This window comes from Oryctolagus cuniculus, chromosome 11 (genome assembly GCF_964237555.1).
Source record: "Oryctolagus cuniculus chromosome 11, mOryCun1.1, whole genome shotgun sequence".
Lineage (NCBI taxonomy): Eukaryota > Metazoa > Chordata > Mammalia > Lagomorpha > Leporidae > Oryctolagus > Oryctolagus cuniculus.
Window position 1 is genome coordinate 97,190,262 of NC_091442.1, and position 26,600 is coordinate 97,216,861.

Consider the following 26,600-nt stretch of genomic DNA (forward strand, 5'->3'; position numbering starts at 1 on the left):
AAAGTAGATTTGGGGCTGGGGTGGGGGGAGGCAAGAGACCCATCCTAACTTCCTTCTGATTAGATGTTAAGAATAGACATCCAGTATAAACAGATAAAAAGCAATTAGATAAACAATGAGCTCTGAAAAAAATCTAGTATTTTATTGTTGGAGTCTCAAACCCAACCTGTGCTGAATTTGGCTGTGTGGGTGGAGAGTGAATTTTTGCAGACTGAATGTCTTGGGTTTGGAAGCAGTTTCTCAGTTTCTCCCATATTGCAAAGCAGAGCACATGTGTTCAGTTGTGGATTTCCACAAAACTGGCAATCCTGAACCCAGGAATGAACGCGTGAGCCTCCCAAAGTTCATTTGCAAGTTTCTTTGGCACGGACAATGCGTTTTCCCACAATGTCACACATGACGGATGGACTCACAAGCCAGCCCGCAAAATTCAGTTTGTCTAATTTCAACCAGTGTCTGTTGACGGTCTCCTGAGAGCCCAGTGTGGGAAGTGAGCTTGCTCGTGCTGCCGTTCCCGGCTCTGAAGAGTTGGCTCGCACACTGGGAGGGCAGACCTGGCCGCGGCCGGCATGCCTTCAGTTAGTCGCGGCCCAGCCTCCATGGTTATCGAGCCCTGTGCTTGGTGCCTGGGATAGGAGTTTTTCTTGCCTTCATGGAGCTTGCAGTCCAGCTTCCATGCTAATAATACCACGTAACCCCCAAGCCTCCGATTCCTAATGGTTTACAAGAATGAGCATTTATACACATTAACTTTTCTTGCAGGTAGGACTTCCTGCCAATGATAGCGATGGGGGGGGGGGCTGTCTGTGTGAAGCTCTGCAGGTTGAGTTCAGATCTGCTTCCTATAGCTCACTCTGCACATACACAGGGGTTTCAAGAAGGTCATGGAAATTGGAATTAAGAAGTAATTTTATTTTGGCACAAAAAGTGTTTGAAATTCATGCATAGTTTTTTTAATAATATATATCTCCTATGAACTTTTTTTTTTTTTTTTTTGACAGGCAGAGTGGACAGTGAGAGAGACAGAGAGAAAGGTCTTCCTTTGCCGTTGGTTCACCCTCCAATGGCCGCCGCGGCCGGCGTGCTGCGGCCGACGCACCATGCTGATCCGATGGCAGGAGCCAGGTGCTTCTCCTGGTCTCCCATGGGGTGCAGGGCCCAAAGACTTGGGCCATCCTCCACTGCACTCCCTGGCCACAGTAGAGAGCTGGCCTGGAAGAGGGGCAACCGGGACAGAATCTGGCGCCCTGACCGGGACTAGAACCCGGTGTGCCGGCACCACAAGGTGGAGGATTAGCCTAGTGAGCCACGGCGCCAGCTTCCTATGAACTTTTTGAAGACCCTGTATTATTCTAAAGGCAGATAGCAGAAGCAGAAGAGACCAAACTAGGCTGTGCAACACAGCCAAAGTCTCTGCTCACATGTGTTGGCTGGGGTTCCGTTCATAAAAGGAAGCTCCGGAGCCACACCCAGCACCACTGGCTGAGGGAGATACACTCAGCGTGCTGTAGCAGGAGACTGCAAAGCGACATGCCGAATGGTGGCGTGGGTGTGTGATCGCAGCCCGGGAGGGACTGAGGAATGGGGAACAACCATCCAGTCTACCAACTGGTAAGGGCACTGAGTGTGAGAAGGGCTAGCATAGATGAAGTGCAGGATTTCATGGGAACGCAGAGAAAACATCGAACTCAAATTTGCAAAGCCAACAAGAGCCCTTGTCAAGCAAGCAAGCGATAGCTAAGGATAGCTAAGGGTCAGCGGCTGTCAGCTAGGTAAAGAGGAGATAAGGGAAGCGGCTGAGGGAACAGGCTAGGCGAAGACCCCAGCCACGGGAGACCCCGCTCTGAAGCCAGGTCTGGGCAGGGCATAAAGTGTAGCAGAGGAGTGAGCACGCGTGCTAGGCAGGGCAGGTGCGGAGGGATCATCTAAGTCACGTGTCAAAGGATTTGGACTTTGTTAGAAGGACCCTGGGGGCCACTGCAAGGTTTTACTTCGATGAGTGATCAGATCAACTGTGTTTTAGAACAAGCACTGGGGTGTAAGACAGACAGGCAGCAGGCGGTTGTAAACCAGCAAGAGACTGGGGGCTGAATGAGAGCGATAGTGCTGGTGATGGGAAGAAGTGGGCGGATTTGAGAACTGTTTGGAAGATAACAGTGACAGGTCTTGGGGATGAATTGAATCCCTTGCTTGAGGCTGGCTTGAGTCTGAGGAAGGAAAAATAGGGCCATAAAATAAATGGTAAAGTATCAGGGTGGCCGTTGTTTGTTGTTCCTCAGGGAGATGTATTCTTTTTCCCTTGATCTAAGCCCTCAGGAAGACAACAAGAAGTGATACACCTGAACATACGAGAGAGCACTGGCAAAGCATTCATGGGAAAAGCATTTGCAGGAACAAGGAATTAAAGATGTTGATTTTGGTGCAAGGTTGGTTTTTTTTTTTTTTTTTTTTTTGCAATCCACACACATGAGAGATCTTCAAAAAGTTGTTGGAAAGGGCATATTGTGATGAAATTGTGATTGTGCATGGATTTCAAACTTTATGTGCACCAACATAAACTTATCTTTTAATGCCATTTTTCCCTGAACTTTTTTTTTTTTTTAAGATTTGTCTAGTTGAAAGGCAGAATGACAGAGAGAGGGAAAGGCAGAGAGAAAAAGAGATCGTCCATCCGTTGGGTTATTCCTCAAAGGACCTCAAAAACTGGGGCTAGGCTAGGCTGAAGCCAAGAGCCAGAAACTCCACCTCGGTGTTCCCCATGGTGGGGAGGGAGCCAAGCACTTGAGCTGTCATCCACTGCTCTCCCAGGCGTGTTACCAGGGACCTGCCCCAGAACTGGTGCTCTGATATGGGATGCTGGCATCACAGAGGTGGCGGCTTAACAAGCTGCAGCCGAGTGCCAGCCCCTCTATCAACTATTTGAAGGAATCCATCCTCTGGATTCCTCCTGTGTCCCAGGCACTAGAGGAGGCACGGGGTTGAAACCCAAGGAATCAGCACCTAAGTCAGATGCAGAAGGGCTCCTGAGAGGACCAGGGCTGCAGCTCAGACTGTGCAGTACAGGGGAACTACTGCTCTTTGACCAGCCCTGCAGCAACTTTGCTGCCGAGCTGCAGAGGAAGGAGTACGGGCATCTGGCTTGGGTGACCAGATGGCCAGAGGGGCCCCAGTCTGAGTGGAAACATTGGAGGAGCTGCCTCTTTGGGATGCCCAGCAGACCAGGCCTCGACTTGCTCAGGATGCCAACACGGGCAGGGTAGAGGTCTACTGGAACCAAACCCAGGGTACTGTGCAGATTTCTTATCTTCTCTGTGCCAAATTTCCTCTTCCATAAAACAGGCTTCATCACAGGACCTTCCCCAGAGCGCTGTGGAGGCAGTCAGTGAGATAACGTGGGCAGCGTCCTAGGCACGGTGCCTGGTTCGCCACAAGCACCAGAGGACCGTTAGCTGCGGTTCTGGTGGGAGCCCAGGCAGGGGCCATTGGTTGTCCCCAAGGTGGCCTTGAACCTGGATGGAGGTTTTTTTGTTGTTGTTGTGTTTTTTTGTTTTTGTTTTTGTTTTTGTTTTTTTGACAGGCAGAGTGGACAGTGAGAGAGAGAGACACAGAGAAAGGTCTTCCTTTGCCGTTGGTTCACCCTCCAATGGCCACCGCGGCCAGCGTGCTGCGGCCGGCGCACCACGCTGATCCGATGGCAGGAGCCAGGTGCTTCTCCTGATCTCCCATGGGGTGCAGGGCCCAAGCACTTGGGCCATCCTCCACTGCCTTCCTGGGCCATAGCAGAGAGCTGGCCTGGAAGAGGGGCAGCCGGGACAGAATCCGGCGCCCTGACTGGGACTAGAACCCGGTGTGCCGGTGCTGCAAGGCAGAGGATTAGCCTAGTGAGCTGTGGCGCTGGCCCTGGATGGAGTTTGACGGGGGGCAGGGTGGGAGGCAGAAGTGAGAGGTCTGTTTACCGAGTGGCACAATGAGTTATGTTGCTGGCAGGAGGAAGGAAGGGGCTGGGGGTGCTGGGTGGGTCCAGGACCTGACAAGCTCTGAGCTTAGACATTCTCAGTGCTGAGAGCTCACTCATTAAAGGGTTGGAAGAAGAGGACTACCATGATCATATTTGTGAATTTTTTTTTGCAACATTTATTTATTTATTTGATAGGCAGAGAGACAGAGACAGAGACAGTGAGAGAAACAAAGATTTTCCATCTGTGGGTTCACTCCCCAAATGTCTGCAACAGCCAGGGCTTATCTGTGTTGAAGCCAGGAGCCTGGAACTCCATCCGGGTTCCCCAACATGGGTGCAGGGACCCAGGGACTAGGGCCATCCTCTGCTGCTTTGCCAGGTTCATTAGCAGGGAGCTGGATCAGAAGCAGAACAACCAGGACTCAAACTGGTGCTGATATGGGATGCCAGCATCGCTGGCCACAGCACCAGCCCCGTTTGTGTGTTTCATACGGATGGCAGTGTGGAGGGTGAGCCTTGTTAATTGGAGTATCACATAGGCTGTGCCAACCTCCCCCCGCCCTCAAAGGCCACTTTCCTCTCGTGCATTTTATGAAAAGCAAGTGGATTTCACTTCTCTCAGTGGTTGTTTCTCCAAATTCCGTGTGGTCCCCCAGCTGTGGCAGTGTCACCATGGAGCTCGCTGGCTTTGGTCATGGTCACGTCCTAGTGTCAGGCCTCCATCCTCTTCAGAAAACGGGCCCCCCAGCAAAGGCCACACCGGCCTACACCGTCCAATCCCTGCAGGCTCCGCCCTGTGCAGGTGGGGCCCCGCCCCCAGGACTTGCTGCCTGTTGGGATTCTGGAGGTCCTCTGGGTTATTTATCTACGTTTAGTCTCCGCCCCACATTCTGCTGTGTGCTCCCTCCCGTGGTGCCGGGTGGAAGACCTTCCAGCAGGCCCTGGGAGCTGTTTTTAGGGCCTCAGCTGCTGTCAGGCTGTGCCACACAGGAGATTAAGAGCAAGAGCACTTCCAACAACAGACTCTGGGGCTGGGCTCCCCCTCAGGCTTCCTGAAGGGCGGCGAGGGACAGAAGGGGACTTCGTAGCACACGAGACAAAACTGAGATCTGAGCGCTGAACGTGTTTGTCCGCACGCCTCAGAGCGACAGACTCAATGGTTTGCAGATGATCACTTCCCACTGCCTTGCTTTGCTCCCCTGTGCCGAGGTCTCTCCTGGAAGAGGCGCCTCTTTCTGGAGCCCCCCAGGGCCAGTCATTAACCTTAAGGGGACCCTGCCCACCAGGGCTGTCCATGGTGCTCCATGACTTGTGACAAGTCACGTGCTGCCGAGGCCCAGGTCAGGCTGTCAGCCCCCAGGAGAGGCAGGCTACAGGCAGCAGAGAGAACTGCTGACTGCTTTTCAACAGCAAGGTGCAGCAGGCTGTGCCCCTCTCTCCCTCAGAGCAGGGTGCCGGGGCCCTGTCCTCAGGAGGCCTGCTGGAGTCCAGACTCCCCCGTGGAGAATGTGGTGTCGTGCACTAGGCACTGCCCTAACCCATGCCCTGCCATGCCCCTTTGGGGCTCCCAGGACTCTACAAGAGAAGGACTATGCCCATTCCCATGCTACAGGTCAGAGATAACCCAGACTTAGGTGTGGGCAGCTTCCTACTGCTGCTGTGACAAATCGCCCATCCCTGGTGGCTTCAGCCCATGCGAGTTCATTGTCCGAGAGTTCTGGAGGTCACAGTCTGAACTCAGGTCCACGGGATTCAAAATCCCAATGTCCACAAGTCTGCTGAGAGAAGCCGTGTTCTCACCTGTTCCTGCTTCTGGAGGTTGCGTGCTTGTCCTGGTTCCTGGCCCCTTCCTGCGTCGTCTTCCCACACTGCAGTGTGGCATCTGTCGTCTTCCCGGGCTCTGATCTGTTTCTGGCTGGTGTGCGCTGACGCTCCTGCCTCCTTGTGCTTACATGGGGCCTGCACAGATAATCCAGATGCAGCCTCGCCGTGCAGTCACATCTCGAAGTCCCTTTTGCCATGTAAGGTCCCACGGTCACAGGTTCCGGGTCTAGGAACGTGGATGTTTTTGGAGACCATTATTCCCCTACCGCATGTTTTGCAAGTGGTGAAATCAGGGGTCAAGTGTAAGCTTAGCTCTAATTCCCAGGCCACACCTTTATCTACCCTGGAAGCAAAAGGAGAGAGGAACAAGGGACATCCGTGTGATGGGGGGGGGGGGGGAGATCCTGGGACAAATGCCAGGGAGACTTTTCAGGGTCACTGGTGAGCATCAGAAGGATGTGGCATTCAGGACCCACCTGGGTTAGAGAAACCCTTCTGTTGTGGCGTGGCTGGGTCCCCAGAAGGAACACAGATGACATGGAGGGAAAGGTCACCAGAGAAGCACGATTCATTGACATGCAAAGCTTCCCTACGTGCTCAGAGAGCAGTGTGAGCCCGCTCAGGGGAGGGCTGCACTCAGCAAGGTTCACGTCCATCCCTTTACATGAACTGGAGGCGTGGGCAGGTGTCTAGGGCGGGGCTTAATTGAATGCTCAAAGCGGTGTCATGGCGTCATGGTCTCCAAGGTGTCATTGTGTCAGGTGAGTGATGGGAATGTGTCAATGCAGATGTTTTATTCTAATGCTGCTCTCGTGAGCTAAAGGTCATGGTGAGGGTGCGGCTGGCAGCTGTGTTGGATTTCTGTAGCCAGCCCCGGTAGTAAGCAGTGAGACTGGCCACTGCCATTTTCCACTGTGTGGAAGGGAGTGGTGTTTGGGGGTGGTAAGCGGGGCTGCAGCCCACATGTGGCTGTCGGGAGCTGCTGGTGACCTCAATTCCTCCTTGCTAGCTTCCTCCTTGCCTAAATCACTTCTACCTTGGCAGCTTAAGGATCTGCACATTGGTTTATTGGGTCTTTATTGAGCACCTAGTACGGTCAGACACTGACCTCAGTACTAAATTCTAAGCACAAGCAGCGAGCAACCTTGACCTCAGTCCTTGCCCTCACAGAGAGCCTTTCCATGAGTTGTTAGTTTCCAGCTCGGGGGCTTGAAAGAACACCAGTATGTGCAATAGTGGTTCTGGAGGAGAGACGTCTGGAAATGAGGAGTTAGCAGGCCTGGGCCCCCTGTGGAGGATCTGGGGATGGGGGGGCCCTTTCTCATCGCCTCCAGGTTCGGGCTGCTCCGGGTGCCTCCGGGCATGTAGCGGGATTCCTCCACCTCTGCCTCATTGTCTCCTGACATTTTCTCTGGGTGTGCCTGGATCTCCCTCTCCTCTCCTCTCCTCACAAAGACACCATGATTCCCGGATGCTTTCCTCTTGACAGTCTTCACTAATGCTTCCACAAAGACCCTGTGTCCAGAGAAGGTGGCATGCTGAGGTTCTGGGCGGACACGAAGGAAGATGAACGGTGTAGAAACCAATGAGGAGATCGAATGTGCAGAGGTGACCCGTGCATGAATAAATCTGAAAAAGGGAGGCAGCCACCGGTTGGAGGCAGGAAAGGTGCTATGGTTAGAATAGGACGCAGCTTCTCAAATTGCGCAGATCTTTAAATCCCAAAGTCACAAACGAATGGTACTGGGAGCAGGGAGTTGTGACCCACTGATGACATGTAGGAGGTGGGCCTGGTGGGAGGTCCTTAGATCACTGGGAACGTGCCCTCAGAAGTCACTTCTTCTAAGAAGCTTGGTTATAAAAGCCAAGTTGGGGCCGGTGCCGCGGTTCACTAGGCTAATCCTCCGCCTGTGGCGCCAGCACACCGGGTTCTAGTCCCGGTCGGGGTGCCGGATTCTGTCCCAGTTGCTCCTCTTCCAGTCCAGCTCTCTGCTGTGGCCCGGGAGTGCAGTGGAGGATGGCCCAAGTCCTTGGGCCCTGCACCCGCATGGGAGACCAGGAGAAGCACCTGGCTCACAGCTTCGGATCAGTGCAGTGCGCCGGCTGTAGCGCACCAGCCATAGTGACCACTTGGGGGTGAACCAACAGCAAAAGGAAGACTTTTCTTTCTGTCTCTCTCTCTCACTGTCCACTCTGCCTGTCAAAAAAAAAAAAAAAAAAAGCCAAGTTGGGTGAAAGGTCTCTGGCTTGGCAGTTCAGATGCCTGTAACCCATGTTGGGGTGCCTGGGTTCATGCCCTGACTCCACTTCCGGTTCTACTTCCTGCTGATGTGTACTCTAGGGGGAAGCAGGTGATGGCTCAGAACTTGGGTCCCTGCCACCCATGTGGGAGACCTTAATAGAGTTTTGGGCTCCTGGCTTTGGTCTGGCTATTGCAGGCATTTGGGGGAGTGAACCCACCAATGAGAGAGCTTTCTCTGTCTATCTCTGTGTCTCTGTTTATCTACCTTTCAAATAAATAAAGATGAATAAAAATTTTTTTTTAAATGTTGAGTTGAACCAATGGAACTGTGCAGCCTTGGACCATGAACCTCCCAAAACCAGGGCTGAAACAAACTGCCTGCCTTCATAAGTAGTTACCTGGTCAAAGTCACGAAAAGCTGACGATTGTAGGATGTTGTAATTTTTTTAAAGGTGTATTTTATTTATTTGAAAGGGAGGGAGGGAGGGGGAGAGAGAGAGAGAGAGAGAGAGAGAGAGAAAGGTCTTCCATCCATCCAGTGGTTCACTCCCCAAATGGCTGCAATGACTGGGGCTGGTCCAGGCTGCAGCCATGAGCCCAGAGCCTCCACCCTGGTCTCCCACATGGGTCAGAGGCCCAAGCACCTGAGCCGTCTTCTGCTGCTCTTCAAGGTGCATTAGCAGAGAGCTGGATCGAAAGTGGAGCAGCTCCACTTCCAACCGGGACTCCAACCGGCTCCCACATGGGATGCCGGCGCTGCAGGCTGTGGCTTAACCTGCTATGCTGTGACGCTGGCCCCAAGGGACCAGTATCATTCCAACGCAGGCTTCAGACCTCGTTTCCTGCCAGTCCAGGATGTGTCCCGGTACAGCTCTCAGGCTGCCGTCTGCAACGCAACACTTTCTGGTCCAGTGCGGCTCTAATGACAGCGATAATGATAATAATGAGATTGGAGGTGGCCCCTCCTTCTTGTGTGAGGACCCCATTGTGCCGATTAATTGTGTAGAAGCAAGTAGGACAACTGTCTGTGGGTGGAAGCGGTGGGGAGCGGAGAGGAGTGTGTCATTTGGGCCCCCGGGGCGTTCCTGCATTGCCCTGGCACCGGCTGAACCGTGCATCTGGGCCATGGAGAATGCTGGGAGGGCTTGGGAGGGGGAGCTCTGATACTGGGGGGTCAACCTGCATCCCCTGGCTGTGAGACCAGGCAGAGTGAGGCCTGAGCAGAGGGAGAAGAGAGGACAAGGCGGCCAAGGGCCACAGCCCCACACTGGCTGTCCGAGATGGCTGGGGGTGGTCGGCCCAGGGAGAGCACTCGGCTGGCTCGGGAGCCAGGACTTCTGCTAGGCAGCGCTGGCGACGGAGGATGTCAGGCCCCCGGCCTTTATCTGTACCATGTCTTTAATTGCTGCTCTCCGACTTCTCACGAGCACCATTAAGGACTCCCCTCTTAGTAAATCTGTGTTCTAATGGAATAGCTGTTTTTTTGAAATGACCTTTTCTCAGGCAGCGTGCACTTTCATAAGTATGTATCGATTGGCTTTTAAAAATTCCTCAAATGTTTTCACTTGTCTTTGTGACCTAGAATTTGTCCTGTTCCCAGAAGCTCCTCCACATTCGAAGTATGTGCGGCTCTTCCCACAATGCCTTTCTGCCAGAGCTGATTTTGTCACATCTGGGCATTTTATTCTGCTTTATGGGCAGCTCACCGTTTGTGACTGGTCAGGTATGGGATTTAGTGATGCTGTCGCCTGCTTCCTGGTGGGCACACTGAGGCCCTTGGAAGCTAAAGGATGTGCCCCCGAACGCACGAGAAGTGTGTGAGAGCAGCTTGGAACCCAGACTGTCCTACTCGAGAGGCAGCATGTGCTATTGTGAAACCTGCATTGCTAATTGTTTATTTGAAAGGCAGAGAGATAGGTGGGTAGGTATGTAGGTACGTAGGTCGATCAATCAATTGATTAATTGATCTCCTATCCACTGGTTTACTCTCCAAATGACTGCAACAGCTAGGCCTGGGCCAGGCTGAAGCCAGGACCCAGGAAGTCAGCCTGAGTCTCCCAAGAGAGTGACAGAGACCCAAATACTTGAGCCATCACCCACGGCTTTCCAGGGTGCTCAGCAGCAGGAAGCTGGATTGAAAGTGGAGCCAAGACTTGAACCCAGGCACTGTGATATGAGTTGTGGATGTCTCCCAAGCAGCATTTGAACCTCTGTGCCAAACACCCATTCCGCTGTTCCTCTTGGCGTTACCTATATGTTTATGTGCCTCCCTACGTTGTTCAGTTCACAGTTTGTAGCTTAGAAATAAGCACACCCACGTGTGTACACTCATCGCTCACTAAGGAGCCGCGTGCGGTGAGGGCCATACATCCCTTTTGTGTGTGTTTCATTCCACATGTGTGTTTGACCTGCGCTAAATCATGTCAAAACAAAGTGTGGTGCTCCACCGCCCCGGTGAACAGAAATCAATGAGATGACTTATGCTGGCCGCTCTCTGCAGGCACAGACAAGAATGTAGCCACTTGAAAATTTAATCCTTAATCCAATTCAGCTAACGCGCGTTGAATCCCAGCCGTGGGCCAGGCCCTGTACTAGGCCCCGGGGGAAGAGAGATGATTGAGATTGAGCTCTGCAACTCACAGGTTGCGAGAACAGGCTCAGGGCTCAGAGAGCTGGTGCTGAAGGCTGGAGGAGGCCCCAGAGACCCCTTCATTGTTGGGAGAAAGGAGGGCCGTGGTTAAGAATCTCCCAAGAAGGCATGCCCTGTGGCTGCCTCCGTGCCTAGGAAAGCACGCTGGAGGCGGAGCAGGTGTGCATGTGGCTGGGGGACCTTACCGCACAATCGTCACTACCGTCTTGTGTGTGTTTGACTATGTCATCCAAGTTTTTAATTACATTCTCTATTTCCCTTGCCCGTGTTACAATAGCAACTCCTAATAGTCACTGAGGTATTACTGTAAAACTTCGTGCCGTGGAAGCTGCTGTTATTTGCATTGCTGCCGATGGGAGCCTGGGACACAGAGAGGGCCGGTGGCTTGCTCACCAGTCTGTGAATGGCAGAAGCACTCTCCCTTCCCCTACTCGGCTCCAGCCAGTCCAGTCTATGTGAGCAGTCCCCAGTAGATTGTGCTTTAAGCGCATTCAGGGCCTTTGCATGTGCTGTTGCTTTCTGGAACTGCTCCTCTCACTCCTCTTGATGTGTCTGCGTGGCTCTCATCCTGGTCTCTGAGCTGAAGTGCTTTCTGTCTTGGGCAGGCTGTCTAAGACAGGCTCCTTCCTGCTGTCAGTGTGGAGAAGAAAGCAAAGACTAGATCTCAGTGCCCAGGTGAACAGCTGAGCTTGGACCCGGCTTGTAGGCTGTGGGGCCTGAGAGGCCCTGGGTAGGGGAATGGAGTGTAGGATGCCACGGAGTATGTTTTTGAAAGATTTTTTATTAATTTATTTGAGAGGTAGAGTTATAGACACAGAGAGAGAGGTCTTCCATCTGCTGGTTCACTCCCCAAATGGCCAAAATGGCTCGAGCTGAGCCAATCCAAAGCTGGGAGCCAGGAGCTTCTTCTGGGTCTCCCATGCAGGTGCAGGGGCCCAGTGACTTGTACTGTCTTCTGCTGCTTTCCCAGGCCATAGCAGAGAGCTGGATGGGAAGAGGAGCAGCCGTGACTAGAACCGGCACCCATATGGGATGCTGGCACCACAGGCAAAGGCTCAGCCCACTACGCCACAGCGCCAGCCCCAGCCATTGAGTATTTTTAAGCACGGGTGATATGACCAGCTGTGTGCTTGAGAAAGACTCTGACGTCAGTGTGAAGGTTGATTGGCGACAGCGGAGGGCAGAAGCGGGGAGACTAGTCAGGCAGCTGCTGCGTGAGCCCAAGGGAGGGGCAATGAGCAAAGATGGAGTGGAGCTGGCTCGGAGGGATGCTCTGAACTAGCAGGCATCATCCGGGGGCTGTGAGAGTCATCACGCCGGCACAGCGTTGTTCAACATGTGGAGTATTGCTCAGTAAGCAAGATCCGCTGTTTCCCGAGTGTGTGACTGGATCCCTGTCCCCCGCAGAGCCATCCCTTAAAGGGACACAGTCTCCAAGCACAGCCACGTGTTCAGCCTCTGGGGAGACCTGCAGCCCAGAAACTTGTTCAGCACCGTGTACCTGATGTTTCCCAAACCCAGCTCAACTCAAGGAACGCACTTTGAGACATGCCGGGAGATGGATTAAAACCTACATTTTCCTATAGGGTCACATCCTAGGAGAACCTCTGTACTTGGCATTTATGATGCTGCTACCCTGGCAGCCTTTTTTTTTTTTTTAAAGATTTATTTGAAGGGCAAAGTTACAGAGAGAGAGAGAGAGAGAGAGAAAGGGAGAGACAAAGGTCTTCCATCTGCTGGTTCACTCCCCAAATGGCCGCAATGACAGGGCTAGGCCAGGCCAAAGCTGGGAGCCAGGTGCTTCTTCGAGGTTTCCCACTTGAGTGACAGGGGTCCAAGCACTTGGGTCATCTTCCTCTGCTTTTCCAGGTGCATTAGCAGGGAGCTAGATCAGAAGCAGAGTAGCCGGGATTTGAACTGGTGTCCATACAGGATGCCAACGTGGAAGGAGGTGGCTTAACCCTCTGCACCACAGCACCCCTCACCCTGGAAGCCTTTAACATTTTGTGCAATTGGGCATAGCAGTGACAGTATGATGCCAGTGCCAGAAATCATGTTAACCAAACTGCCTGCATCGCAGTCTGCTTGTCTCTGATGTGACACTGTAACACTTGTCTCAGCGGGTGGTTGTGTGGGTTAATGTGTCAGTCCTGGAAAGCCCTGGAAGCAGCGCGTGGCCCATGGCTCCTGGGATGGTGCTGTGGAAGGTTCCCCAGGGTCATGTGTCAGTATGGAGTCCCCAGTACAACCGTGCGGGGAGGTGGGCCCGATGGCGATGGTGGGCCAATGTTCAGGCTGTGAGGGTCCACGCTCAGGAATGGATTCATCCCAGCTGTGAAAGGGGTTCAGGCTACAGGCTGGAGCTCTTGCTTTCTCCTTCACACCCTCTTTTGCCCCTCTACCTTCTGCCAGGGGGTTCATGCAGCAAGAAGGCCCTTGCCAGAGGTGAGCCCCGGTCCCTTGGGCCTTCCGGCTTCCAGAATGGCAAGAAGCAAACGTTTTCCTTATAAACGCCTCGTCTGTGGCATTGTGGTAGAGCAGCACGAAACAGACTAAAACAGAAGGGTGTGGCCGGTGCAGCCGTGGTAAGAGGCAATCCAGGGGGCAGACGAGCCGTGGACGTTGAAGCTGTACCGATTGGGTTCGTATCAGCTCCTTCGCTCCCTTTGCGACTGTAGGAACGGCGAGTGGAACCTTCTCTGCCTCTGTTTCCCCCATCTGCAAAGCAGGGGCACTTCTTGTAGCTCCTTGCAGGTTTGTTGTGAAAAAAAAAAACAAATAAATCAAGTCATGTGAAAAGACATGGCCTGGCGTGTTAGATGTTTTGGCTTTCTCAAAAAACCCTTCTAAATTGTCTCTGTTATTAGCATAACTTTATCATGTAAATTGACTTTGTGGTTCCAATGATGAAGATCCAATTTTTCAGCTTTCCTGGCGAGCTATTTTGTTCTTATGTTTTGGCATCACCCTCTCCGGTTCTGGAGGGCTTTAGTTCGGAGCTGAGTTGGTCACCGTGGCTTCCTCTTGTGTTCAGCAAAGCTTGGTTTTGTCATCTCGTGGACTGGCCATCGGCGTGGCAGGCCGTCTTGTCTGGAGGCCACCTGGTCCCTCCTTGGAGCTCTGTGCCCATGCTGAAGCTGGGGACATCTGTTTGCATTCACTTAGTGGACACCTCGGCATGCTGTTGGAGCAACCCCCATGGGCCCACCCCCACCTCAACCTCCCCCAGCGTGGACGTGCTCCCCTGTTCTCTGAGAGAGAGAAGCCGGATTTCCTTGGGAAAACTTTTCTGATATTCTTTCGGTATAGACTCTTTAGAACAGGACACACTAACCCCCAGGTTCCAGCCAAGTACCTGAGATTTCGTTATCAGATTTCTTCAGGGACTGTCTGCTCTTCCCAAACAATTAGATTAGAGGACGTTGATGAAATTCCAGTGGCAGAAATTAGGAGTTACATTTCTGAGTTCGGAGTTTCTGGTTCAAGGTTGAAGAAGTAGCAAATTGTGACCGAGAGATTCTACCCAATGGGGTCAGATTCTCAAGGAACCCCTGCCCGGCCCCTGGGCCTTGCACCTGCCCGGAAGCTAAGCTCCTTCTCAGAGGTGGGTCTCCTTAATCTTTATGTTGGCATGAAAACAATTAATAATTTAAGCTGTGCCCATTTTAAAAAAATGGAAATGCTGTATAAATACAGTACTGTAATAATAAATTTAAAAGTCGATCCAGCTGGGCACGGCTCCCAGACTGCCACTGAACAGAAACACAAATAAGTAAAGAAGAAGAAAAACTGCTGTATAATGCAAATGGCTGTGGCCTTGTTGCTGTCGGCTCCTCTCTTATTGCAAGTGTATGGTATTGAAGTCACATTACGGATGAATTGGTTTTGTGGGCTAACCTGGAAACCTAATCACTCTTGATAACGTTAGTTCTGTGGGGAGAAATGTTCTCCCTCTTATGAACAGATGGCTTGCAAGGAAATTTTTTTGGAACACAATAGATTTCTAAGTCCAAGGCCGCCTGGAATGTTAACCTCTAGCTGAAGGTTTTCTATTTCAGTCTGCTGATAGATGAGAATTATAGGCCTTCCAGAAGGCTCACCTCTGCATTTCCTCCTTAAATCCTCGCCACCCTCCTCATCCTAGGGGTGACCTCACCTTCTCTGTTCTGTGGTTGGAGTCCCCAGCCCTGTACACTCATCCTGGCTCAGCCCCACCCCTCTAACTCCCATGGAGGCCCCAGGGAGCCAGGAGGAACACTGAGTGTCTTCGTTTTCAGTGGGGATTGGGCTCCACAGGCAGCACCCCGCCCCCCAAGCCGAGCATCCACGGGGGTGGCTCTGAAGCCTGACGTCTGCCACTTGGCAGCTGTGTGACCCTGGCATGTTCCTGTCCTTCTCTGTGCCCTGTGTCATCCCTGTGGAAGGAGGTGGTTGTGGGAACAAACTTGAAACACACAGAGCAGGACATAGAGGGGTGTTCCCTCCATGCTGGTGTGCAGGTGGGGTGGGTGCTCAGGACATATTATGGCCTGCACAGATGTCTAGGTACGCAGGAAGCAAACTTGCTATAGGGAAAATACTTTCTCAATTCCAACCAGCAAGCTTAGAAACAAGTGTCTGGAATCTTCTTGTTCATCACTAGGTCTGGAACATACATTTTTAAAAATATTTTATTTATTTGAAAGTCAGAGTTATAGAGAGGCAGAGAGAGAGAGGGAGAGGGACAGGGAGAAAGAGTCAGTCTTCCATCTGCTGGTTCACTCCCTAAATGACCACATGGCTGGAGCTGGGCTGACCCGAAGGCAGGAGCCAGGAGCTTCTTCCGGGTCTCCCACGAGGCTGCAGGGGCCCAAGGACTTGGGCCATCTTCTACTGCTTTCCCAGGCCATAGCAGAGAGCTGGATTGGAAGTGGAGCAGCCAGGACTCGAACTGGCGCCCATGGGGGATGCTAGCACTGCAGGCGGTGGCTTTACCTGCTATGCAACAGTGCCGGCCCCTGAAACATATATTTTTATGAGATGGAGATAGAGGGCAGGGAATCAATGTACTAATTTAGTTGAGTGACAATATAAAAAGTTTATTATTTGGGGTAAATTAAACTCTAAATACAGTAGATTTTATAGCGAATTAATTAGAACAAGCCTTAAATAGTTTCATTCACTGAATTGTTAACACTTTAACCATGTTTTCCACCTATGAAAAAAATTTTTAATTAACTTTTTGGTTTGGGGATTTTTGTTTCTGCAGGCAATTTTTTCTTTGCATTTAGGCAAATTCTGTTTACTAATTTGCCAATAAGCTGTGTTTCCTTATTCAGTTCATCACGTAATCATGAGATCTAACTGGAAATGGGAGGTAGAAAAGTAAAGTAGTGATTGGGAATCTTAAGACTTTTGGAAAAGTACTTCTTTGGTTTGAATGTATATCCCCCAAAAGCGTATGTTGAGAACTTAATTCCCAGTGCCACAATGTTGAAAGAGGAGGGCCTGGTGGGTGGTATTCAGATCATGAGACCCCGCCCTCATGCATGGATGAGTCCAAGTTCAATCTCTTGCTCTTGCCCTTTCTAACTCCTCCATGGGATGGTGCAGCAAGAAGGCCCTGCCCAAGTGCAGGCCCCTCAGCCTTGGACTTTCTAGCCTTCAGAACAGTAGGGTGTGAATCTTATTGCTGGGATAGCCACACACAACAGGCTAAGACTGAAAATTGGCCAGCAGTCCCACTACTGTGGAGATACCCAGAAGACATGGATGCATTGTATCAGAGAGATGCGTGCGCCACCATATTCATAGCAGCACTGTTCACAGTAGCCAAGCTATGGGATCAGCCAAGTGTCCGTCATCAGATGAATGGATAAAGAAAGTGTGGCACACACACACACACACACACACAGTGGAATATTACTCAGCTATAAAAAGAATGGAATTCTATTATTTGCATCAAAATGGTTGCAACTGGAGGATACTACATTGAGTGAAATAAGCTAGACACAGAAAAACAAATTAAGCATGTTCTCCCTTATAGGTGGGAGCTGAAAATTTTTAAAAATCAAGGAAACAATAGCAAAAAAAAGAAAATGTTTTGTCGAATTTTGTTTTGAATCCTTGTTGGCACATCGCTAGGAGTCACGTATTACTATAGTTTTGATGATCTGTGACTGCCTTGAAGCTTACTGTATGGGGGAAGTTGGCATCTGTTCATGAGATTGTTGTTTCTAGCTCCTGCCTGTGTTCCTGCTGAACCATAGTCTTTTCGCTTTTTGTTTGTTGAACTCTGTATTTAGTGGAGCGGTAAGCCTTTGACTATAGTGTAAAATGAAAATGTGCTGTCTGAAAAAATTTTTTAAAGAACATTGGTCCTGAGGAGTGGGGCTGTTGCTTTAACAAATACCTGAAAATATGGAAGTGACTTTGGATGTGGGTAATGAGGTAGGGGCTGGAAGAATTTGAAGGAACTAGCAAAGGCCTCAATGGTTGTCAAAGGGATATTAAGGATGGTTCTGTAGAGGAGAAGAAGACACGAGGTGTGGGGAAATCTGGAACTTCGTAGACGCTGCTTCAGCAGTCATGAGCCGAGTGTTGATGGAAATGGGGGGTAGGGAGTAAAGCCCACTCCAGCGAGGACTCAGGTAGAGCTGAGCAGCAAGACACTGGGAATTAGAGTAAAGTCATCCATATGATACAGCTGCAAAGAGCTCAGTGGGATTGGGTCCATACCCTAGGACTTGGTAGAAGGCAGAACCTAAGAGTGATGCGCTAGGCTCTCTGACAGTGAAATGTTGAAGGAGGTACGTAGCCACTTTGAACTATATATAATAAGAGATGAGAGGAAAAAAAATGATTGGAAAACAGAACTGATAACTAACAGAGAAGTGCAGCAGAAAAATTTGGAAAATTCACAGCCTGGCCATGTAGCGAGTGAAAAGGCATCTTTAGGAGAGCAAACCAAGAGGGGGGCCAAGTGACCCATTGCTAAAGAGATTAACTTGGGGAGAAGGAAGCTGGGAACTACTCATCAACAGCAGAATGATCTGGAAAGCATTTCAGAGTTCTGTAAGGCAGGATACAACCTTGAGGGCAAGGTTTCCAGAGGGGGTGCCCCCAGGGCCTGAGCATCCCCCATCCAGGGCCACCATAGGACTGTGCTCCTCACATTCTTAGTGCTACCTGGCTACCCCAACTGTGGCCCAGGCAGGTGCAGGTGCATGTTGGGCCACTGCTTGGGACCAATACGTGGTAGGCCTTGATAGGTGCAGCGGAGGGGCCTGGTGGCCTCCACCTCCATGTCACAGGATGTTGCGAGAGCCTGGGGTCCCATACAGAAGTTTGCTGCAGGAGCAAGGACAGAGGACAGTGCACAGTGAAGCCATGGCAACGGGACAGTCCCCAGTATCCCAGGACTATGGGGCTGCCACTGTGCAACCCCAGCCTGAGAAAGCTTCAGGCACAAGACCCTGACCTGTAATTGCTGCTGGGCAGGCAGAGCCCATCAAAGCCATAGGCTTTGAGGTTCAAAGGCCTCAGAGGTTCAACCCCTGCCCTATTATGGGACATGGACTTGAAAGAGATCATTCTGGAGCCCTAAGAGTTAATGTTGTTTTCTATGGTGAGTTTTGGATATTCTTGGGGCCAGTAACTCCTTTCTTCCTGCCTGTTTCTCCAGTTTGAAATGGAAATTTCTATCTTATACCTGTCTCATCATTGTATTTTAGAAGCTCTTAACTTGTTTGATTTCACAGGCTCCTAGCTGGAGAGGAATTTGCCTCAAGATGAATCATGGCTGGAGTCTCATGCCTATTTGATTTAGATGGAACTCTAGACTTTGGGCTTTTTAGTTGATGCTGGAACAAGTCAAGGTGTTGAGGCCATGAGGATGGGATATATTTATTTTGCATGTCAGAAGGATGTGAATTTTGGGAGCCAGAGGTGTAATACTATGGTTTGAATGTGTATCCCCCAAAGCGTGTATTGGAAACTTAACCTCCAGTGCAACCATGTTGGGAGGTGTGGCTCACGGGAGCTGTGTAGCTCCTGATTGGATGAATGCTGATTATGAAAGACAAGGGCTTGAGGCTGCCAGTGCAAGCTTTCCTTCTCACCCTCTGTTGCCTTCCGCCTTCCGCTGTGGGATGTCACTCACGGCGAGAAGGTGCTCACTGGCTGTGGACCCCTCAGCTTTATACTTCCCAACCCCAGACCTATCAAAAACAAATCTGTATTCTGTATAAATTACCCAGTCTGAGATATTCTGTGATGGCAGTGCAAAACAGACTGTGCCGGATCCTCAGTAGGGGATTGGGCAAGAGCAATAGCTCAGGTTAAGAGAGCAAAGGTATCTATCTGTGACATTCTTTCCAGAACGCACCCGTTCTAATCGGAATCCAATTTTCCTCTTCTCTGTGGCCTGAAGAAGTGGAAATGAAGCCAGTTAAGAAACCAGACTCTCTGGGCTTGCCTCACCGAGGAATTAGCCTAACCGAGAGATTTTAATTCCATTTGGGCAATCGTTTAAGTGATTACACACTTGACCACTGCTTTTGTTGACACGCACGAGGAAGAGTGATGGCTTTCAAAAGAATTATTTCTAAGTAACTGATTTTGTTTACCAAAATGTGGGAGCTATAACGTCTGATCCCCCTCCTTTAGAAATTTCAGTGTGTGGGCAATGCGCTGTCATAAGGATTTTACAATCTGCAATGTTTGAGAAGTCATAAGATCCTGTTGTTGTTTGGCCATCTGGTTATACATTTTTGGTGTCACGGTTTGCTATTTATTTATTTATTTATTTATTTTTTACTGATGAGAGGCGAAAATAGGAGTTCAGAAATTTCATAGGTTTTTTTTGTTTGTTTTTTTTTTTTCTATAAACAAGGACTTTTTTTTTTAGTTACTTGACATGATTTTGTTTTTTATCCTAGGCAGTGTAGGAATTTTGATTCCTTTTTTTTTTTTTCCAAAAATGAAGCAACCTGAACTGCTCAACTCCTAATTTGATCCCTAGATCTGAACTGGCTTTGAACTTCAAAAGTAGCTTCTTTACCATGGAGTCAAACATAAATCAAAACTCTAGAAAGAAAAATCACCCACAGAAAGGACCTGTGGCGATTGCATGGCTCATCCATTCATTCACACATATTTATAGGAAGCCTAGTATTTGCATCTTGTGCTGCCAGACTCTCAGGGACTTGCTCCAGAAATATTAGAGGTGCTCCCCTGCCTCTGAGGAGCTCAGCGCTCACTTGGGGAGCAACGACATAGACGTACGAAAACAGTGAAGCTGAAATTCAAGGCGGCGTGTGATTAAATAGCAACATGTGTGGTTCCGACAAGAAATGCTACAGGAGTTCAGAAAAAGGAGTGATAACTCAGTGCGCGCTACTGTTCTCTGCCTACAAATTGGCAAATTGTAGCACTATTTGTATGAAATATTTTACACTTGTTTTTTTGGCAGCCGAGGCCTTGACTCGCAGGCAACATTAAGAGCCTATGAAAATGTTTGTACACCAGTCTCTCCAGAGTTGGCTGAGTTTTGTTTTCTTCTAGGCAGAGGAAGTGCCTTCTGCAAACCCGCGTGCCCATGAGAGGCAGGGAGGTTTTTCACAGTCGCGGTCTCTCTCAGATAGGAAATAAGGAACCAGTGTCTCTCTTCTTGGTGTTTCAATATAGCAGTACTTGTCCCTGCATTGCAAACTCGCCCTGACATGGAGAGGTGGTTTAATTTGAACTTAATGTCCGTGACGGACAAGCCAGCCATCAAGGGTCAGGTAGATTGATGGCTTTGGAGGATCGTTAATGAAAATCCCTTTGGTGACGGAGGGTGGAGAAGAAACTGACACAGATGGAGGAGGAGCCAGGCCACAGCGGTGCTCACCATGGGCGGGGCTTCCCCCAGATGTCAGAGGAGGGTGACACGCTACAAGAACTGTGCTTGGGCTTGATGCTTAGCGAAACTCCCTGACTTCCTGTTCTATTTTTGCCATATTCACATTAGTACACGGCTTAAAGATGAAACTAGGAGACCTAAATTCTTAAGAATTCAAAGAGAGAAAGAGGAGGGCAGGAAGGAGAAGCAAACCATTGTGGAGCCCGATGCCGCTACCGTACCATGTTCCACTCCAATCCCTCAAAAACTTTCTACCCCCGAGTGCAGTCATCATTCGGGTACTTTTTAATCTCATGATTTGTGTATTTTCAGCCTGTTTTTTTTTTTTTTTATTTGACAGATAGAGTTAGCCAGTGAGAGAGAGAGACAGAGAGAAAGGTCTTCCTTCCGTTGGTTCACTCCCCAAATGGCCACCACAGCCGGTGCTGTGCCAATCCAAAGCCAAGAGCCGGGTGCTTCCTCCTGGTCTCCCATGCGGGTGCAGAGACCCAAGCACCTGGGCCATCCTCCACTGCCCTCCCAGGCCACAGCAGAGAGCTGGACTGGAAGAGGAGCAACCGGGACTAGAACCTGACATCCATATTGGGATACTTGGTGCCGCAGGCAGAGGATTAACCAAGTGAGCTACGGCGCTGGCCCCTTCAGCCTGTTTTAACCCTCACTGGTCACAGGCTCACTACCCTTTTAACCTCTGACCGCGAGTTGATACAGATACTAGAGGTGCTTTGTTCTTCCTTGATACTAGAAGATAAAGTGGCACTTGGTGTGCCTTCTTGTCAGTTTGGTGGCTCATCTGCTGAGCCCGGGGTTCCCAAGTTAGCATGACCCAGAGTGACTGGACACATTCAGCAAGTGAGTGATCTCCCCATTGCGTGCTGAGCGTCTGTTTATCCAAACTGTTGGCCCTGGTCACAACATGAGACTTATCTGGGGCATCCTCCGGCCTGGCGGACTGGGGGAAGTGGCCCTGGACAATGTTTCACCCATAACTTTTGATATAATTTGTCTCTGTCTCAGTAAATGTTACACAGCAGATGGTTATGGAACGTCTTATCAAATTCCTGGGCAGACTCTGCCCTTGAAATATTTTTATTTAATTACCATACTGCAAGGCACAAACTAGCAGCTTTGTTAATATTAGTTTTTAACACAAACGTTACCTAGTAGGTTGATGTTAAGGGAATGAACTACAAATCCAAAACATATACGATTTGGGAACGCTTTCTTGGCCTGCTCTTTGCTAGGTGTTTAGCAAAGGGAGCTCTTTATTGTAGAATCATGAGAGGATGTACTTCGAATGTGTTTGGCAATGTCAGCTTGAGAGATGGCTCAGGAGTCCAAGTTCAACATGTTGTCTACATTTGTTCGTTGCTGCTAGACATGATGGGAAAAAAATTGCTCTGCTGTTTTCTTGTTGCTTTTCATGGTTTTAGCATCATGTTCCTATTCCTGTTCAAAATCAATAATCCACTGTACAAAGTCTGGCATTTTGTACTGAAGCCAAGAGAAAGTTTTAACTAATGCATGTATGGAGTTGCTGTTTTGTTGCTCTTTTCTTAAAGGTGTACTTTTCAAGGAGATTGCACACATTCAGAGAACTTAGACAACTGGCTGGGAGTTTCCTCTGGAGGGAAAAAGTGTCCCAAAGTACAAATAATTCGAAGCAACAAAGATAAGGTAAGAGGAAAGATTTTAATTTGTCTCCATTGTAACATCCTCAACTGATGCTAACTTCCTTCTGTGTGTAACCTATCTATTTGCAGGCAAAGAGGCTTAGTTGTAAGAGTCCATTCATTTTGTTCATGATTTTGTGCCTACCACGCACTCTGCCAGGTGCCGGGGGTATCGCAGTAATCAAGTCACATCATGGGCCTGCCCTCGTGGAGTTTGTTATCTTGTAGAGCTAAGTGTGACCCTCCATAGGTGAGCTCAAAGAAAAGATGGACTTTTAATGCAAGAAATGCATATTGTCTTCAAAACTAGAGAAAAGTAAGTTCAGACTCCAGGTCAACAAGATTCCTAACAGGTGGCTTAGCTGTAGACTTTTGTCTTGCTTTCTGGTTCTTTATCCTGCTGTGTCCAGCTCTTCCCACAACTGTCCTGTGAACATGGCATCAACTAATATTGACAGGGATGGAGAGAAAACCAGTGTGTGCTTCGGACATTGCAAGTGAGGTCCCCTGCAAAGCCAGTGGGCTCTTGTCACTAGATGAGAGAAGGGGGACACTGGGCATACTCCAGCATTTCCTGATGTTGATACCAACCATGCCCCAGAGGGAAAATGCAGCTTGTGCCTTGCAATCTCAGTGGTGCTGTGAGGAGACATTTCCTCCCTCATTATGGCTCTTGTGTTATGAATAATTGTCCCGAGTCCCCATCAGAAGCCGGTTGACCTGTCTGGTGAGCTTGCTGTGTTTTATGTGAATGCCACATTAACAAGGAAATAGGCTACTTTCGCTTTTCCCTTACACTTTGCCATTTCAAATAGCAAGAATCCTACCACTTAAGATGATTTAACATTTAATAAAGGAGAGCCAGAGCATTTAATGAGTGATAAATAATAAAAGAATCAAGCTTTCAAGTCACAATGGATCAGAACTCTTGGATTTCAAGGTATCTGGCTGTTGCGGGAGATACTTTCTGTTGTCTTCTTTTTTGGGGGGCATGGGAGAAGGAAGAACTTTCAGAGCCTTCATACAAACCTCCACTAGCCCTGAACTGGAGTGAATGGATTTGGTGGGGAAGATGCTTCGGCCTCCACGTATAGATCAGGTCAAAATTTTCTTTCTGTTATCAGTCTGAAAGTTCGCTGATTTTCATACAAATAGAGAATGCTAGAAAGTATATATACCCTGGGTATATACCCTGGGTTCTGCTAAGTGATTAAGATTAAGATTATCCAGGGTTTTTTTCTTTCATCTTTTTTAAAAATTTAAGGGCTAGATGTAGTGGGAGGGAGTTGCTTGTTCATTAAATAGAAAGTACTGCTTATATAATTTGCTTATCTACATATGGATTCACTTGTATAAATTAATCATCACTTATATGTAGTCTGGAACATTTCAGAAAATGCTTGTCACCTGAACACCACTAGTGCTGTCTTCTCCCTCCCAAATCCTATTGTGGTTTACCTGATCCTCCCAGAGCCTTCCACACAGCCATTCCCTCGTTTACTCCCTTGCCATCACTCTCAAGACAAAGGAAATAAGAGTTTGGTAATCTGATTAAAGCTATACTTGAAACTAGCCTTGAACTGACTCTTTTTTTTTTTAATTTAAAGATGTATTTATTTTATTTTATTTTATTTTATTTGAAAGTCAGAGTTACACAGAGAGAAGGAGAGGCAGAGAGAGAGAGAGAGAGAGAGAGAGAGTCAGTCTTCCATCCACTGGTTCACTCCTCAGATGGCCGCAACGGCCAGAGCTGTGCCAATCTGAAGCCAGGAGCCAGGAGCTTTTTCCAGGTCTCCTACGCAGATGCAGGAGCCCAAGGACTTGGGTCATCTTCTGCTGCTTTCCCAGGCCACAGCAGAGAGCTGGATCAGAAGTGGAGCAGCCAGAACTCAAACCGGCGCCCATATGGGATGCCGGCATTTCAGGCAGTGGCTTTACCCACTACGCCACAGCACCAGCCCCAGAACTGATTTTTTCAATAATGTTGATAAGACATCTGATCCATTTCTTGACCATATTATTTCCAAATAGTTCCTACTCTTAGGGCATCTGTGACTTAGCTGAAAAACTCAAATCTTTGTTTGTTTACATCATATTTGACCCTGCCCTACATAGACAGCTGTGTGTGGTCATCCCCAGTTCCATCTATTAGCTCAATGAAAAGAGTGTTTGCTAACTGCCTGTCATATGCCTGGTCACCTTCCAGTATTTTTCTTTCAAGACTTATTTATTTATTTTGAAAGTCAGAGTTACAGAGAGAGAGGGAGAGACTGAGATCTTCCATCCACTGGTCACTCCCCAGATGGCCACAATAGGCAGGGCTGAGCTAATCCGAAGCCAGGAGCCACACATTTCATCCAGGTCTCCCATGTGGGTGGCAGGGGCCCAAACACTTGGGCCACCTTCCGCTGCTTTTTTTTTTTTTTTTTTTTTTTTTTTTTTTTGACAGGCAGAGTGGACAGTGAGAGAGAGAGAGACAGAGAGAAAGGTCTTCCTTTGCCGTTGGTTCACCCTCCAATGGCCGCCGCAACCGCGCTGATCCGAAGGCAGGAGCCAGGTGCTTCTCCTGGTCTCCCATGGGGTGCAGGGCCCATCCTCCACTGCCTTCCCGGGCCATAGCAGAGAGCTGGCCTGGAAGGGGGGCAACTGGGACAGAATCCGGCGCCCTGACCGGGACTGGAACCCGGTGTGCTGGCGCCGCAAGGCGAAGGATTAGCCTAGAGAGCCGCGGCACCGGCCCTCCACTGCTTTTCCCAGGCCATTCAGGGAGCTGAATCACAGCTGGAGCAGTCAGGACATGAACCGGCACCCGCATGGGATGCAGATGTCACAGGTAGTGGCTTTACCTGTTATGCCACAATGCTGGCCCCGCCTTCCAGTGTCTGTGTGAGGACAGGAAAACCCCCTTCTAATGTAGAACTTTCATTCACAAGAAGCTTTGTTTCTTTCTTTTTATTTTTTTAAAGATTTATTTATTTATTTGAAAGGTAGAGTTACAGAGAGGCAGAGAGAGAGGTCTTCCATCTGCTGATACACTCCCCAAATGACTACCATGTCAGGAGCTGCGCCTATCCAAAGCCAGGAGCCAGGAGCTCCTTCCAGGTCTCCCATGTGAGTACAGGAGCCCAAGGGTTTGGGCCGTCTTCTGCTGCTTTCCCAGGCCACAGCAGAGAGCTGGATCGGAAGTGGAGCAGTCAAGACTCAAACCGGCGCCCATATGAGATGCTGACACTGCAGGCGGCAGCTTTACCCGATACGCCACAGTGCCGGCCCCTGAAGCTTTGTTTCTTTACATAAAACAATTAGAAGACAGTCCATCCTTGTCCTCACCATGGAATCCACATTAGAAAGAAGTAAATAGAGCAATTCCAGTTGCCTTGGAGGGATTTCTGTGAAGTTTTATTGAGGAAAAACAGCAAGGTGCAGAAAGTATGCATAACATGATGTTACATCGGTGCAGAAATGTCCCTCTATGTGTTTATGTAGCTGTGTCTCTGCATGATGATTTGGGAGCAGAGCCTTCACGTGAGGTTGTAAACCTGCCTCCCCCCGCCCCCCACCCATGGCATGACAGATGCGGTGGCAGGGGTGGGGGAGCGGAGACAAGGACAAGGACAACAGGAAGAGGAATGAAAGCCTCATCTCCACACAGACTGAAGGGGACAGGAGGCCTGATCGCATGTGTGCATTATGTAAAATGACACGGCTTTACACCTATACAGAGATTCTTAACATTCAGTCAATGGGTCACACTAATAAAAACAGGAAAGACAAAGGAATAAAGTATGGCTCCCAGCAACATGGGGCTGAAGCAGAAGCACTAAGAAACAATCTTACCAATCAGAGCTGAAGAAGGAATTCTCCCACCGCTGACGCTGTGAAGGTTGGCCTTTATTTCTGCCCAGCGCAATAGTCCGAGAAGCAAGTACCAAGAGCAATGACTGGAGTGAAATCCATAAAATACCATTATTTGCTCTTATTAAGTAGCTGCGTATCTGCAAAAGCTACCTACATTAGCTGTAAAAATTATTCCAATGAATAGAAGTGAATGAAGTGCTGAAAGTTTGATAAATATCCAAACACCAGGAACCTTACTACATGGGCGGGGGGTGTGCAGCACAGTGGCTGAGTCATCGCTCGGGACCCCCACGTGCCGTGATCACAGCCTAGTTCACGTCCCAGCAGATGGAAGATCGAGCTCTCTCTGTTTCTCTGCCTTTCAGTTAAAATGAAAATGAACAAATAAATACAACTTTTTTAAAAAATTCAAATAAACTCACTACCTGTCAGGTAAAACAAACTTTTAACTTCAATTAATAAAATGTCTCATTCATAAAAACAACAGAAACTCTCAGGCATAAGCTTAAAAA

The 26,600-nt window shown here is 49.3% G+C and overlaps 1 protein-coding gene across 1 annotated transcript in view; it reads left to right on the forward strand.

Annotated features, from left to right (window-relative positions):
* Nucleotides 1-26,600, forward strand: part of PLXNC1 (plexin C1) — a 159,374-nt gene that overhangs the window by 42,794 nt on the left and 89,980 nt on the right. Inside the window, exon 5 of the mRNA XM_008256886.4 lies at nucleotides 22,120-22,234. Coding sequence (XP_008255108.4) covers nucleotides 22,120-22,234 — 115 coding nt within the window. The remainder of the gene's footprint in view (nucleotides 1-22,119; nucleotides 22,235-26,600) is intronic.